The sequence below is a fragment of the Staurois parvus genome, unplaced genomic scaffold (assembly GCF_062004578.1).
Source record: "Staurois parvus isolate SC_StPar_1 unplaced genomic scaffold, SC_StPar_1.0 ptg000091l, whole genome shotgun sequence".
NCBI lineage: Eukaryota > Metazoa > Chordata > Amphibia > Anura > Ranidae > Staurois > Staurois parvus.
In genome coordinates this window covers 4095425-4112819 of record NW_028317887.1, presented here as the reverse complement: position 1 = coordinate 4112819, position 17395 = coordinate 4095425, and the positions used below count along the sequence as shown (strand labels likewise).

The 17395-nt window shown below is 40.0% G+C and overlaps 1 protein-coding gene across 4 annotated transcripts in view; it reads right to left on the bottom strand.

The window, feature by feature from the left end:
• The window catches only part of PTPN13 (protein tyrosine phosphatase non-receptor type 13), a 375298-nt gene that overhangs the window by 116816 nt on the left and 241087 nt on the right, over nt 1-17395 (bottom strand). For all 4 annotated transcript variants that reach the window (XM_089670565.1, XM_089670567.1, XM_089670566.1 and 1 more), the window contains 8 exons: nt 17302-17389; nt 9890-10109; nt 8333-8407; nt 6930-7104; nt 4832-4985; nt 4029-4167; nt 1981-2133; nt 19-201 (listed from right to left, as the gene is read on the bottom strand). In XM_089670565.1, coding sequence (XP_089526691.1) covers nt 19-201; nt 1981-2133; nt 4029-4167; nt 4832-4985; nt 6930-7104; nt 8333-8407; nt 9890-10109; nt 17302-17389 — 1187 coding nt within the window. The remainder of the gene's footprint in view (nt 1-18; nt 202-1980; nt 2134-4028; nt 4168-4831; nt 4986-6929; nt 7105-8332; nt 8408-9889; nt 10110-17301; nt 17390-17395) is intronic.

Below are 17395 nucleotides of genomic sequence, written 5' to 3'. Positions count from 1 at the left end.
CATTCATTTCATACTTACAGTAAAAGAAATCTTCTTTGTTTCTCTCCATGGGAATCGCAGCACTGGAGTCCGTGTGCCATTGTGCACCTCAAAGATGAGGACTCCCTTAGGACATACCCCAAGAAGGATGCCAGTCTGAGACTTTTTCTCTGGGAGCACTCTATGAAAATGAACTCCATACTCAGAAAGCCTCTGACACACCTGACATAAGGAAACGGACAATTGTAGGAATAAGTGTAAGGTTCACCAAAACAAGAAGAAACATGACTAACGTACACATTCTATTGCATATGCTTTAGCAAAGAATTCAGTTGATATTATTTATAACTCTGGACTTTTTAAACAAAAGCAAAGAACAGAACAAAAGCTGCTGAAAAACGCCCTAATAACTTTAGTCATGCGGCACAGGGCATGAACTAGAGCATATAATGTCATTTATTTTTTCACCATCTGTGTCTCATTATGGAGATTTCCCTTCACTTCCTGTCCCATAGCCAAACAGGAAGTGAGGGGAAATCCCTGCAAATTAAGGGAATTCCTTGGGGACCCCCAGGTCACCAGAACTAGTATTCCCATTGGAAGATTTCCCCTCTATTACACTTCTGGGGACAACCCAAATTTGGGATTTTCTTTTACTTTCACTTTCAATATTAATTTTTAATATTAATGGTAAACAGGACAAATAGAGAGGGTGAATCTCCTTAAAACACTACAAACTCTTTTACCACTGCAACCCCTTCCCCCTTGGAACAATTCACGTCTTTCTACCTTCTCATCTACTTCAACCAGCGCAACCTATTGCACCACTGAAGCCTCTTCCACCTCTGCACCCCCTTCCATCATTGTGCACAGCTCACCTGGAGAGTTAGTTCAGAAATCTTATTCCTGCTGGTGAGTACATTGAACTGTGGTTGGTGCTTGAGGAGGAGCCAAATGACACTGTGTGTGTTCTCAGATGATCACAGATGCAGGAAAGGAAGGTCACTGTTAGAAGGATAGATACAGGGAGGAGAAGTGGGAGCAGGAGGTGAGGGGACAAGCACTGTCAGTAGTGCTGCATGGAGGAGGAGGGGAGGGGATAAGCCACACCATATGCAAATAACAGAACAGCAAGTGGCAGAAAGAGCCCACATGACAGCTCACCCTCTTGGCTCCGATCAGGCCTTTCTCTGCCCTGGGTCGCATAGAACCAATATGGTGTCTATGGTGGTAGTTGCAATACTGCATTAACCCCAAGCATGCAATTTGCAAACGTCTACTGCTATTCTAACATTTTCAAACACGTCAACATCATACAGTAGCCCCTTGTAGTTTAATAAAATCTATGCTTCCTATTTAGCATGACCAATTGCTGGAATACTCAAAGCATTGCAGAGCCAGTCAACTGCTTGCATTAGGGTGTTTGTTTACATTCACATGTCAGTTGTGAATCCTGGCTGACAGCTAAATGTGTCATGTGGGAATGAGTCACTGGTTGCTATGATACCAGCTCCCTAACAACCTGGGGGAAGTTGTCACATACAGCATTGATAATAATAAATATTGAATGTTTTGCTTCATTCTGCAGCTGGATGATCCTTTAGTCAAGCACCCATTATTTTGGCCTTTCACAGAAGATTCTCCAAAGACTGCATACTGTACAGAAGTCTTCTTCATAGTGGTTTCCCTGTTGGTCGAATGTTCTTAGCCTAATAACTCCCATTGTCAAATGTTCTATAGCTCTTTTTCTCTTAGGATCGAATGCTAGTAGTTGTTACCAATAGCCCGGTGAAAAGCAAAAATGAAACTATTAAAGACATATTACAAACATTACGGTAATTATTTGTTATGCTTGCACCAATGTTAAAACATTCGCAATGTCAATTTATAAATTTTATTCTGCCCCTTTGTCTATATAGAGCTTTAATCAGGCAAAAGCAAAAATACATTTTGCAAACATCACGCAATGGACCACAAACATTTACAAAGAAATGTATTTACTTTTAAGAATTCAAGTTCTGTGTCCCTCTCTGAAGCTCCTGCGTATGTGCTGTGTAGCCTGGGTAATTCCTCCTTCATATAGGACAGATCCATTTTTTCAATCACTCGAACAGGGAGATAATGTTCCAGTCTAAAATAGGCTAGGCCATGAACCTAGGTAACAACATTGTTATTTAGATTTTATGTTACAATACTGTATATATTATATATTGCATATATAACTTCACAAAATATGATGTAGCTAAGGAGCAAAACAATGGACTTTGTATTCTGAAATGATATGATAAAATAACCATTAAAATATTTTAGAAGAAAATAAATGCAGATCGTAGTGGAAAAAATAAAGAAATTATACTTTAAAGTGGTTGTAAACCTTACACATGAAATTTGAAGAAAGCATATTCCTAAACAGTGTGTACTTGCCTACATTAAGAGCACCAAAGTGTCATTTATGTCTGCTGCTTCATTCCTCTGCTATCAGCATGAATCACTTCTGAAAAGCTCTCCTGACACCAAGAAAAAAAACAAGGTGACAGGGGAGGAACCTCCAGCACACAGCCTATTATTGACAGCCTTAGCTCTGTTCCTGTGAGCTGTGTGAAGGGGGGTCCCTTCAATCAGCTCTTCTCATTGAACTCTGCAGTATGTAATTTCAGCTATCCGCCCCATTTTCTCAACACTCAAACAAGCTTTATAAATTCTGTACTTTGAATGGATTTATGTAGGAGGATTTCTTTCATCTCTGTGTATCACCTGAGGCCAGTCACATCACTGGGTATATTTAAGAGTTTACAACCACTTTAAGGCGCCTGCAAATGCACCCTGCCTGTGATTAGCTGAGAGAACCCCAGTTAGGGTTCCCACAATTAGCTGTGAGTAGGCAGCCCCACGGCCTCTGGTCAACTCCGCCCTCTCTGACCTAAAACCATCTAGCCAAACCCACATACACAGACTAAGGGGGAGAGAAACAATAGGAAATGCGCTGCTGACAGGACCAGATCAGGAGTGCACTCAGACTAATCTCCTACCTCTACTCACCTCTAATCCTTACTAATTTTGCACCCCTAAAAATGTTTTGCCCAGGGCAACTCCACTATGGCTACGCAACTGGTCTTGATAACCAGACAGTATGTAATGATAAATAGTCACAATGTAGACAAAGACAGCAATAAAAACTTAAAAACAATGCAAAAACCTGTCAACAAGAAAGGTAAAAATGTCAACGGGTAAAAATTGTCAAAAACGGTAAGAAATCATTATGAAAATCCATATATTGTAAATGCCTCAGATTATAATCTCTAAGAATCACAACCATAATAGTTAATAAATATTAAATTGTCACAATTGCTACAACTATTGTGCCATTTATAGTTGGTTGATCAAGGGTGTTATAATTTTCATCAACTATAAACTGAAACAATAATTGCAGTAACCATAAGAATGCTCACACCACAGCATTGTCATAATACACCGTGGATTTCTTTTTTTTTTTTTCCTTTTTCTTGTTGGGGGTATATATTTAGATATTGTGCCCATTTTTTTGTCATGATTGTTTTATAAACCTGTAGCTTGTCAGTCACTACCTGGCCACATGTAGTTCCACCCCATGCTTTCTGGATTGACAGCACTGCCCTTTGATGGGAGCTGCAGTGTCTGGAAGGGAACGGGTGTTGTGTGAGACACAAATCAGGGACGGCAAAGGAAGTTTTTTGTTTATTTTCTGTGGCTTGTGGATCACATAGTTATTGGATTTGGTACTTGTTTAGACTATCATACAAGATGTGCTGTAAACCCTTTCGCTGCCACTGACATATGTGTGTTGGCAGCAGCGGATGGCTTTCCACACACTTGAGTGTGTAAATCTCACTTTCTGACTGTTGGCAGTTCTGGTAGGTTTTTTTATGTCTAACATGCATGGACCCTTAAATAATGTTTCACCAGTCAAGACTACACTATTCCACAATTCTGATTATAAACTATATAGGACAGCTTAACCTGACATTTCTGATATGAAGACTCAGGTGAAAAGTTCCGTTCTGCACACATACTTCTTGCTGGTAATCTCCGTACTCTGCTTGAAGAGCTAGGGATGCCAACAGCAAGGCTGCTTCATCATCACAATGTAGCCGCTCTTCTAGGATATCTTTTCTTTGCTGCAGGTAGTACTGGTGGCAAGTAAGGCTGTGCCTATAGAGACAGAACAGGGGTAAGGGAAAGTCTTAAGCACAAAATAATGTCTCATGAGCTATGAGCATTTACAGGTTATACAAATATATGAGGCTACTTTCACGTTGAGGAGCTTTTGAAGCATTTTTGCGTTAAAAAAAGTGCCTAAAAAGCTCAAGAAAAATGCTTCTCTGTATATGTGAATGAATATCTATATATGTTTTCACACTGAGGCGTTGCACTTGCGGTGCGGTGTAAAAACTCTTGCTTGCAGCATCTTAGGGCATGTTTGGTGAGTTAAAAAAAAAAAAGCCCCAAAAATGCCTCCCATTGAAATAAAAAAAACACCTGAAAAATGTCTGAAAAGCGCCTCAAAAACTCCTCTGAGAAGCGTTTTTGGTGCAGTTTTTAAGTCACATGTCCTTTAAAAAACGCTCAGAAAGCGTTTTGTGGCGGATCAGTGTGAAAGGAACTTTACTATTAAAAAGCTCCGTTCTTGTTTTATATTTCTCAACATGCATGCGAGGTGAACAAGAAGGGAATATTTATTTATGCACAGCTTGTTTCACTTTTCCATAATTTTGTAGTCATGTCTTTCAAACAGCATACCTAAATTAACCTTTATAGCTTACACAAGTCAAGCAGTGCTATTTTACAACTGGAAATATGACATAAAATGCCTTACTGAATAAGGCTGACATCATCGACAAAAAATTTTATTCTGAAATATAAGGAGAAATTGATTGCAGATTTTCCTCTCCTTTTTGTATCTTCTTTCCAACCTTCTGGAGCAACTTTTGACAATTTGAGGTCAAGATCAATAAAGAAGAACTCATTGTCTGAAAAGATACAAGCCGCCACTGATTACATATTTTAGGCGAACAAATTAGCTGTTCAGCACCTAGAGGTGCAAGCAGCAGTGTTGACTGCTATCTACATGTCCCAAAGTCAGGCCATTCTGAACCAGGAAAACCTTGGCACTTCCCTATTGTAAGGGAGCTTGCCCACACCCCTCTCCTCCACTATCCTAGGTATCGGTATTGAACAGTACGAAATTAGGTGTATGTGTGTCTGTGTGTGTGTGTTTGGGTGGGGGGTTAAGGTAAAGCTATGACATTATTTAGAAGAGTCAGAGCCTTGTCCATTCAGAATAGCCTGCAGGACACAATATAAAATTACGTAGCTCCTTTTTTGAGCTAGGTGCACATCCTCAGGTATAGATACAGTATAATGCAAATTACTCCACTGGATTTTGATGCTGCTTTCCTTAAAAACATATCAAAACGCTATGTGCAATCCACATCCATCTTGAAAAACATTAAAAAAAAAAAAGACTGTTTTGGCAGAAAAAGAAAGAATTAGAACATCTGGGAAGTTTTTATTACTACCTATGGTCCTGCTGGCAGATTGACTTTCACTATGTAAAAGAAGTGGGGTTATAACACCTGTCAGGACTTCCTGTCCTCTGTATAAGAAAAGGAGATCTCTCCAATGGGGACATATAATGCAATAAAACCTACAGAAGTTCAAACCTTTATCCACTATTTTTAAAATAACATTTAGGCTGAAGCTCCACTTTAAAATGTGTATGGGTTGATGTGTTCATAGTAATGAAAATATTTTCTAAAGTTACATCTTGATATTATTTATATCCTTCAAAACACATCATTGTAACAAAAAACAGTCTTTCAATGCTCATGGAACGCATTCATTATACCCTACTGGATAAGATGCACTTGTTTGATAAGAAGTGGGAGTCGTGGAGGGATTGTAGACATTTATTGCATGATTAATAATATTCCCAGAGAGAGTTGAATGGCGTATATTGTTGACAGATGTATCATTTAATCTACCTCATCATTTACACATTTCATGTTCCTGCAATCTTAATTTTTTTTTTTTTTCCTTTTTCCCTCTCTTCTTCTTTTCTTTTTATGCGTTAATATCCTTTTCTGTATTGTACTATTCAAAAGTGCCTTGTTATTGCTGTAAATTATATTTGAAAATGTGCTGTTGTTTTACAGTCTACCTTCATATAATAAAATCGTTTGTAAACAAAAGAAAACAGTCTGCTCTCAGATATAAATTGCAGGCACCCTACAGATTCCTATTGGCTATGGAGGCAGCCAACCATATGGATGGGCCCTTAGCAAAGTAGGAGGGAGAAAGGAAAGGGCAGACTTCAATACAACCAGAAATTTTCTAGCCAGCTCTAGGGGCCTGCATCACATTAATTGCTAGCATCTTTTTTCTTTAACGTGTTATGGATTTGCTTTGAAGTAGAAGAAAAGCCCAATTCTACGCTTAACCTGTAAAAAAAAAGTGTATATTTACCTGTTTTAATCAGCACCGAACCAGTCACAAGATACTACAGCTTGGCTCAGAAAACGCTCGACAATGGGCGGGAATTCCGAGAGCTGTGACCCATAGCTGTTGTCTCATTTCCCTCCTCTCCCCTGCAGCAGCCGCTCACTGACACAGGGAAGTCGGAGCAGATTGTGTGACTAGACTGGAGCGGATTAAAAAACGGTAAGTATAAAGATATTTTTTTATACAGATTAGGCAGGATAGTTGGGAATGGGTGGATATTTTTAAAAACAGATAATGTTAGGCATTTCTTCCACTTTAAGTGTCTAAATAATGCCCACCCTTTAAAGGAACAATTTAGAATATATGTGAAGGAAGCTCCTAACTACCAAACTCCTTCCAATTAAGCAGCTGATGTCATGTTCTTGATAAAAGGTTTACAGCTATAACAACATCATGCCATACAGCACACTCACCTTTCAGCACTGCTAAAGCGAACAAGTGATGCTCAACAAGCCCAATGTGGGCCACAACCATATCAAACACATCTTTACAGGTAGACTTTGTATCACACGTTAATTCAAGTCTTTGTCCACTAAGAAGAATGATGTTGACCTTTCGACGGGTCTCATCTGTCTTTCCCTTTTTGGCCTTAAAAATAGGAAGCTTGGTAAATGAGATATATGCAGACACAAAACACTATATTAAAAGGATAAATGCAAACACAAAACACTATATTAAAAGGTATTGTTTTAAATATTAAAATGAAAGTGATCAGTTTGATGTAAAATAACCTTACCAGTATGTGTTGATATTAAAAAAATACTTTTTTTCTATATATAATTTGTAAAAATATATTTGCATGGGAGCAGACATATTTGCTCAATTTATATGCAGGTTCTGCTTCCTGCATTGCAGTGCTCCACAATAGATGTGTTTTTCTACTCCTACCAATAATGTAAAGCAGCATACTCACTTAAACAATGCACTGTATACATAGTCTTTTACTGCTTATGCTGGCAATACATGAACATTTCTCCATATTTTATCCTTTAAAAAAGCTTTAAGTACCTGGAAAAGACCTGTTGATCTGTGCTGGGATCCCAAGCAGTGTTGTCAGCCTTGCCCAGCTCTTTTCTGATGGAGTACAGAACACCTCCCCTTCTCTTCATTTCCATAACAGGGGGAAGAAGTTCTGTAGTGCAGCAGGGAAGAACTCAGGCAGACAACACTGTCTGGGGTTTCAATGCAGTAAAGGCAGTATAATCAGCTCAATACAAGATGTTAAGGGGCGAGTGTATTTCTTGCAGAATCAAAAGGTATTTTTCTGTACTTGCAGTGTTTGGAAATATATAAAACACCGCAAATGCCTTGCCAAAATGCACTGCATATGTTTTTTTTTCCCTCAGACATATGCTTTAGGATACCTATGATGTAATCTCAGCCAGTGAGAACTGTTTTGAATGGTTAATCTACAAATCTACTATATATATTCAATACAATAGGAAAATATGGAAAGCTATGCATGTCAAAAGGTGCAGATTTTACACTGCAATAATTACTCTTAATCTGGCCATACACGTGTAGATTTTCGGATGAGAATATTCGTAAGAAAAGTCGTACGAAAATTCTTTGAACATTTGATGAATAGACGAATGTTGTTCAAAAATTATATTTTGCATATTTTCTAGCTTTTTTCCCTACATGTACTGTAAAAATGCTAATAAAACGCTGACGCTCCTAAACGCTACCTAAAATGTGAATATCAGCTTTTTTTACCTTTAAAAAAAATGCTAGTGTGCATGGAGCCCTAATGCACTTAATGATATACACTATACTTGCCTTTTTCATTTACAAAATTTAAGTCAAGCACTCTTACCAAAATTGATGGTGGGAGATCCAAAGAAATGTAAGGTTCAACTGTCATTTTTACAAACTCTGGTCCGAAAAAGTTCTATAACGAAAAGAGACAGGTTTTAAGATTTACAAGCATATGTTTTCTGAAAATCAGAGCTCTATTTGGAAAATATTTTTTTCCATCATTGTCAACTCTTTAAGAAATGTGAATGCCAAGCACGCATATCCCTTAAACACAGAATTGCTTCAACTTTCTCTGGAGAGACAAGCCAACAATTGCTTGGTAGAGAATGTTATGACATTTAAGACCTTCCTAATTAACTATTTAAATGCATTTCCTTTTCAAGCTGAATAATCCTTTAAAAATAACATAAAATTTGTCATTTTTCCAATCAGATCATCTCTAGCTACTGTTAGAACATACAAACGGCAAAGCTTTTTCATCCAGCTATAAAGTGCACACAAACAGCACAGAAAAGTTTGACTGACTGCCTGTTCACACTTGTGTATTTTTTCCTGTGTTTGTTGTCATGCTGGCATGCACGCCAATGGAAATCACATTATTCTCCATGGGGCCTGTGTTTTTTCAAAAGGCGCAGAAGCTTCTTTCAGTTTCAGCACAGAATGTTTTTTTTCCCCACAGATTTCAATGGAAAACCCATGTAAAATATATGTAAAACACATGTACATGCATTTTAGTGCATTTTTGGCAGAGGTTTGTATATAAAATCCAGTCGTCTTCTACAAAAAAAAGTAAAAAAAACGCATATAAATATGTGCTACGAAAACACACTGAAAACACGTGATTATGCAGCAGCACTAGTATGAACCTAGACTTAAGCTAGTCAAGCACTGATCAAAGTTCAGTCAGCTCAGCAGGGACCAGCCGCGTTTCCATCAGTTTGTGGCAGTCCCCACACAACACAAAGCAGTTTGATCAAAGGGACTTGAAAAACTTTTTTCGATCAGCAGCTGTGGCCAATTGGCTGCAGAGGCTGAGCAATGCATTCTAACAGCTGCAGGTGCCACTGTCAGAATACAATATGCTTGAAGGGGGAATTCGTATATCTAAACAAGCTGAATGCAATAAAAAAAAAAAAACTAAGTGTATGGCCAGCATTAGTCTGGTTTCCCAGCAGAAATCCCACACTATATAACAAAAGCTTCATAGATAAAACAAAAAGCTCTTCTTCCAAACCTTTCCATGAAATGCTCAGTACCTACAACTTTGTATTAAAGTCATTTTTCTTCACAGAACACAAATAAGACCATATGCAATATGTAATTTACTGGGGGCAAACCTTAACGTTAGATATAAGCATTTAGTGAAAAACATTACATTATAAGGGTTGCTATATTGAAACGGGTGAAGAGATGATGAAACAATGCCATCTTATAAAACCTTTGGTCAATTAAAAGGGAAATTAACAAGACAACTGTAAGAAGCAAAATATTCTCTTATCCCCTATTTTTGCTGATGAAAGACTATTAAGTTCACTTTTTATGGTAAATCAGGTAGAAATGATCATATTTTAAAGTGCTTAATTTTTACTACAAAGTAATGTAAGAATAAAAATACCCTCAGTTTCCTCTGTGTCATGGCTGTCTCCATAGCGATTTCTCGTAGAGGATCTCTACTGATGTCCAGCATAGATGCTCCAGGCATGTCACCTGAATACAAGTTCAACCGAGATTGTTTTAAAGCCATTCTGGCTTGTAACTGAATCATGTCTTCCTCTTGTCGCTTCCGCATCTCTTGATTGATCTGGGTCCTGTCAGATGGGTTGTCATACTGCTGGCTACAATATTTAAAATAAAAATAAATGTTTCTAGAAGCAGTTTCCTTTGACACCAAAAAGAGTAAAAATAAAAATCCTTTTTAATGATAGGTGTCCCTTTGTACAACCTTATTCTACTGATGAATTTCCCCTCCATAAAGTACTGTAAGGCTACTTTCACACTGAGGTGTTTTTACGTTAAAAGAAGTGCCTGAAAAGCTCAACAAAAATGCTTCCCTATGTATGTGAATGTATATCTATGTATGTTTTCACACTGAGGTGTTGCACAACTCCTGCTTACAGCATTTTTGGGGCATGTTTAGGGAGTTAAAAAAAAAACACCCCAAAAACACCTCTTCCCATTGAAATGAATGGAAACAGCCTGAAAAGCAAATCAAAAACGCCTCTGAGAGGTGTTTTTGATGCAGTTTTTAAGTCATATGTCCTTTAAAAATGCTGAGAAAGCGCGACAAAAGTGCGGTAAAAACGACTATGCGTTTTTGCAGCGGATCAGTGTGAAAGTAGCCTTAAGTACGCAAACCATCAATGCCATACAACACCACTGGAAATGTCCACCACGGTGTAAGAAAGAAGACAAAAAGGAAGAAAAGCAAGAAAAAAAAAGGAAAGGATCTTACTGAGTCTTATGGTTTCTGTTTAGAACCAGCTGATTTAAGAATCTATATTTTGCTTAAAGCAAAAATGTATTATATTGCAGCTTACCAATTTTTTAGATGAGATGGCTGCAATAGATTTCTTTTCTAGGCTCTCTTCTATTTTTCATCTTGTGATCCAGCCAGTAAGTCTGATGTTTTTCAAGAGAACAAGCTCTCTAGCAAAATGTTTCAGTTACAATGGTGAGACAAACTATTTAACACTAGCAGGGGTGCTTACAATGTTGACTTTTTATTTATGTCAAACCTAAACCTGCTTGTGTAACCGCAGTACAAGCTGGTGTTTGGCTACAATTTTTTAGTGTATTTAAATCTGGTAATGCATCTAACACTCCCCTCCCCCCAGGCTGACAATGCTGCTGTCCAAAGAGGACCCCTGTACTCCTTCATCCAGAGTGGGGGCACTCTAATATAGGAGGTGTGTTACTGGCCAGATCACCAGGTGAAAACAGAGGGGAAAAAAAGCCAAAGAAAAGAAAAATGATGCAGCCAACCAAATTTACGGTAATTTGTAAGCTGCAATATATTACATTTTTGGTTTTGGGTACAGTACCGCTCTAAAAGAGAAGTATGAGATTTATGGAATCTATACCCACCTGGGTGGATGCAGCATCGGTTCGATGATGCATCTGTTCCCCAACAGCTCTACGCTGAGAACCGAACGACCAAACACAAGAGAGCCATGACTGTCCGTCACCAGCTCTTTGCCCTGCACGCCTGGCCCATGCTCACTGTAGCGCTAGGCTGGGGAGGGAGCGGCTGGTTCAGGCTCCCTACGGTGCAGTTAGGAGGCAGAGCCAGCCACTGTTCCAGGTGAATCCCAACCATATAGTTTTCAGAGCCTGGACTGGGTCACAGGAGTGCAGAATGAACTGTACTCCTGTGATCCATAGAAGTATAGCCAAAAAAGCTTTGGCTATACTTTTCCTTTAAACATACTATATCATTATTACTCAACACGGACCTCACAATATATGCCATGTACAAAATACAGGAACATCATCATCAACACCCCTCCCCCCTCCCCTTTACCACAAAAAAAAAATAGTTATTACTTCCAGTATTTCAACTATGTCTAGATTAAGGAGGTAAAGTCTGGGACAATTATCCCATCAGTCTCCTCTTCCCCGCCAATCACTCAGACATTGTAAGACAAGTAAAAACAGCCTTTAGGGCGGGGGTCAGCAACCAGTAGATCTCGGCCGGTTGACTGTCAGATCACAGTCTGGGCTCGCTGAACCGCCATCCTAGAACATCAAACAGAGTGCAATACAGATGGACTATTTATAAAGTTGGAGCTGTAGAAGGGAGGAAGAGCTGCACAAGCTGAAGTCTCCTCTGTAGTGCTGGCTCTTATGCCCTGTCCTGGTTGGTGGTTGTAGCACCTGCCAAGCATGACCCATTCAAGTGAATGAGACCGCTCTGAAAGTGCCCTGCAAACTTGTGCAGTGCAGCAAACAAAGAGTTAAACAGGCAGCATTGTGTTGCTTTCTATTCACCTACTTTAACCCCTTGGACCCCATAGAAGCATACAGTCGCTGGATGATTGCAGAGTGGCCCCATTTACTTGAATGGGTCTCGATTGGCAGACTGTAACACCCACCAAAGGAAACAGGGGTGTAATTCCTGCTGCAGCATGTGTACACCTTTGGCTTCTGCCTTAGCAGCTAAAGGGGGTAGGGACTGTGGACAGTAAAACTGTGACTCAACTACAGGGTATTACCACCTCTAACTTTACATGAGAACGCATACTAAGAGTGCCGCTGCCGGATGCAACTAAGGGCTCATGTACAAGTGTAGATAGGACTGCTGCTTCGCTAAAAAAGCAATCCAAGTGCGTTTGACAGGTGGTGAGGAGGCGATGTGTTTGGAGGAAGGAAGATGCTGACAATGACCATAAGAACTCCAGCCCTACAGTCAAGCATGGAGGTGGAAACATTATTCTTTGGGGCCGTTTCTCTGTTAAAGGTACAGGCCAACTTTGCCGCATTGAGGGGCCAATGGATGGGGCCATGTAATGTAAAATCTTGGATAAGAACCTTCTTCCCTCAGCCAGAACACTGAAGATGGGTCATGGATGAGTCTTCCAGCATGACAATAACCCAAAACATACCTCCAAGGCAACAAAGGAGTGGCTAAAGAAGAAGCACATTAAGGTAATGGAGTGACCTAGCCAGTCTCCAGACCTTAATCCTATAGAAAATGTATGAGGGGAACTGAAAGTTCGAGTTGCCAATTGACAGCCAAGAAACCTTAAGGATTTAGAGAAGATCTGTAAAGAAGAGTGGACCAAAATCCCTCCTGTGATGTATGCAAACTTGGTAACCAACTACAAGAAATGTCTTACCTTTGTGCATGCCAACAAGGGTTTCATGTTTTGCTTGGGGATCAAATACTTATTTTACTCACTGAACTGCAACTCAATTTATAACATTTTTATTGTGTTTTTTAAGGGATTTTTGGTTGATATTCTGTCTCTATCATTTAAAATACACCTATGATAAAAAAAATGATAGACCCTTCATTTCTTTGTAAGTGGGCAAACATACAAAATCTGCAGGGGTTCAAATAAATATTTTCCTCACTGTAACAATCAATTTCTTTTGAGCAGGGACAGCCACACACTAATTGAAATTCAGCCAGTCCTGCAGAGCTGGCTGAATTTCAATCCGTCTATGTGTCTGCTGCTTCTCTTTTCCTAGATTCGGTAGACTCAAGTCAGATATTGGAAATTGTGGAAGTCTCTCCAGTTATCCAACCAGTGCAGGTTTTCCCAGTTCACTATATACACTGGTCTTCTCTGAGAATGCCCTATAGCTGGTAGTGACAAACCCATCTGGGTTTCATTTAGCACAGGAATCCACTGTTCAGGTCAGGCCACTATTTGGTGATTCCTTGCAGCAGTTTGTGAAAAATAAAAAAGCTAGGGTAATTCTTATTTTTCATCTATGGGGAGTGCTTGTGTCAGTATCCGGCAGTCAGGGCACTACTTATGTCTGAAGAGCTGCCTTTTTACTTAGGTCAGGTTTTTATTGACACAGCACTCTGCAGTAGTTATTATGTGTGCAAATTTCTAGCTATGCTCCTTTCCACATTTCTTGTCAGGAAGACTGCTGAGGCAAAACACTCCAGAGCAAGTACTGGGATGCTCAGCAGTGGCAATGGCAGTCTTGCCTCATCTCTGCTCACAATTGTGCCTGGTGCTATAAGGGACCTCCAGGGCCTGCACTCGCCTACCTTCCATGTACCCTCTCATATTCATTTAGATCAGCGGGTTATGAGTATTTCTGAAGGAGCAGGGTATTCTACTTTTTAAAGGAGCATAAGCCTTTTTGTATTCGACAAAATGTCTGGTGCTAGACAGAAGAGCAGGTACCCTCCAACTGCTGACAAACTTCCTATGCAGAACCCCATCTCTACTAAGTGAGCTAAGCTTGGCATAGAATGAGATTGTACTTTTTGACATTCTTATAGATCTCAGTCACAAATACCTAATCCAGCGACCATTTCTGAACCAGGTCTTAATTAGTGCAACTTATTACTTCTCCTGAATGCAAATGCTTGAGATGCCCATAACCACATTCCCCAGCAGAATCTGACACAGAGATGCCTAATATTTGTGATTTTGTAGGGAATCTTTTAAAGGGTGAATGTTGGGTGCCCTCCCTTTCTAAGTGGAGGAGACCCCTCCACCTGAATTTTAGCCAGCGGTTGTTTCTCCAAAACAGAAGGAAACAATTTCTTTTATAATTAAGGCTGTGCAGTTCACTTTAAAAGTAAAGGATTCCACCATTCTCTCCTCTACCACGGTGTCTGTGCTTGGTACTCATGGACATAAACATTCCACAAAGGTGTTTCCTCATCATACCCTTTTTGATGATTTTGTGGAAACACCAGACAAGTAATTAATCCTAACTGATTCCTGGGGTTCTATCTCTGAGAATTTTGACACAAAATGGACTACTCCTCTTGCAGTCCAACCACCTGTGTCTCGTCTTAAAAAACTCTGACTTTTCCTATGGAAGATGCTCTGTTCTTTAAGGACCCTACTGACATGAAGCAGAAAGCAATTTCTTGATCCATATACTTCTTAGTGAGATCTACCTTTTAACACAAGACACTCAATTTATTGATTACATTGACCATATGATAGTGGTGTTGACCTTTATGTGAGAATTGGTGCAGGAAGCTAGATGGATTCGATCCGGGGGGGGGGGGGGGGGGGGGGGTGGCTAACATGCAGGTTGGCAGAGCAACGGTGTAAGAAGGCTTTGTTATGACTACCCTTTTGTGAGCCACTGTCTTTTTGGTCCACTTTGGGACAAAATCATCAAAACAGGCGACAGGAAACCCCTTTGTCATATTTAAGTATGACAGCTGTGCATTGCCTTGCCAATAACTGTCCCATTAGTGCCTTTCTCAGGGAAACATATATCCAATGTCATGGAAGATGTATGTAACCTTGTTATTCCTGTGTGCACTGCTTGTACTTTATTGAAAACTTTAAATTAAGACTATACAAAAAGTCGACAATGGTAAAAGTATTCACTGACCAGCTTTGCAAAAGCCATGATGAATGGTGTAAGTCGACACCTTTTATTCCTCCAAGCCAGTTTCCATTTCCCAGACCTACAAGTATTCTGCACCCCTTCAGGCTCAGGGAGTAAATGTCCTTGGCAAGCAAAGGCATCTAAATCTGCAGATAAATCAGTCTCAAAATCCACTGCCACCTGCTCCATGCGAGGTGGTAGGGTGTCTAATGACTTTTATGGAGATATTGGAAGCCCACATAGGTGGCACCTGGGTGCAGGTCCAAAAACGTCAAAAGCTACAACATTTTTGCCTCTTTCCTTTCAGCAACATTGGACGGACTTTATTTCAGCCACTTAGGGATTGTTGGACAAGGGGTTATCATTCCGGTTCCTCCAAACAAAAGGTTTCAAGATTTCCATTTAAACTTGATTACAGCTGCAAAACTCAAAATAGGCACCTGTCCTGTCTTGGATTTCAAAGGCCCTCAATGTCTTCTTTTGTCCTCAAATGTTTTGGATGAATCTATTCAGTCAGTTATTGCCTCTCCATCCTGTAGACTTCTTAGTATTCAATGACATAAAGGATGCATATTTACACAATTAAACGTTCCCACAGTATGGGATAAATCCAGGTTTTTTTTGTATACAAAATTATCCGGTTGCATTGTCAAACCAAGATGTCTCTGTCATGGTGGCTTCTGTTCCTTGCATTGTTGAAAAGGAGGGTTTTTTTCCCTTCCCTTCCCACTATGAAAGCCATTCTTCAGTGCTTGGGCAGAAATTTGGATCATCTGTTTATTCAAGGTTGTTGGTCATTAGAGGAATAACATTTTCCAGTCAACATCTAGAATTATGAGCAATTCATCTGTGCTTACGTCTCTGGACCCCCTTTCTGACTGTTCATCAAGGTAAGCTTCGATCAGACAATGCCACAGCTTTGACTTACATTCAATCATCAGGTGGGGGCACCAGAAGAGCTGCAGCAATGACCGAGGTATAGGTATAGTCTATCCTGTTCTAGGCAGCGTTTTATGCTCCAAAGATCTCTGCAATGCATATTCCCAGGGTGGAAAACCGGCAGGCATATTTTCTCAGCATACAATGTTTGGAACTGGGGGAATGAGCTTAACATCAAGTGGTGTTTTGAGACATACTGTATCTGTTCACAAACAAAAAACTGGGCAGATTTGTCTCCATGAATTGGGATCTGATAAAGGATGTAATGGATGCCCTGTGCCGCTGGGGGGGTCAGTATGCCCCGATTTATGCTTGTTCTCCACTGAAACCTTTACCTCATCAACTTCAAAGGATCAAATCTAAAGGCGTTTCAGTCATTCTCATAGCTCTGGTTTCACCGTGTAGAGTGTGGTACTCCAACCTCGCCAGTCTGTTAGCCAATGCTCAGTAGCCTCTACCGGACTGTACAGATCTGTTATGCCATGGAACAATCTTCCATCCTGCTTCTCGTTTGCTGGTTGTGAAGGCTTGACTGCTGAAACCCAAGTTCTAAGAGACAGGAGTATTTCAAATTCCAGGAATCATTGGCTGCGCAGAGAGCCAAGAACTGCTGCCGGTGAACTATCATTGTATTGAATGGGATCAGTGGCCGCACTTAGCTGTTTATAACCGCAGCAAGAATCAGAAGATTCCTGCCACTTCAATTCACACTGGACTAAATCGCTGGTGTGAATGTAGCCTAAAGGACAGAAGTGAGACAAAGACAAAGAGAGAAATCTTTTTATATCAACAGCTGTACTGAAGTGCCAAAATAAAAGGACCTGGTCCTCTTGGTTGGGGATTATGCATGGGGCCAATGACTCTTATGGAGAAAAAGGAAGAAAGCTTGAGTGACACTCTAGGGTTTCTCAACCATAGTACAAGAAGAGGTAACCAGGAATTCTGCCATTGGCCACCATTGCAATGTATTCCTAATAGCCCAAGAGTGGCTTCAAAAACTCCCCACTGCACGTGCTATTTGTTTTTTTCCAGAAAAATAAAGTTTTGTACCTTCCAGGATGCGGAGCACGGTTTGACTCCTCTGATCCAGTAAGGACTCCTGTGGAATCGTATCGTTTTAATCCTTCAGATTTTCTCCCTGGCA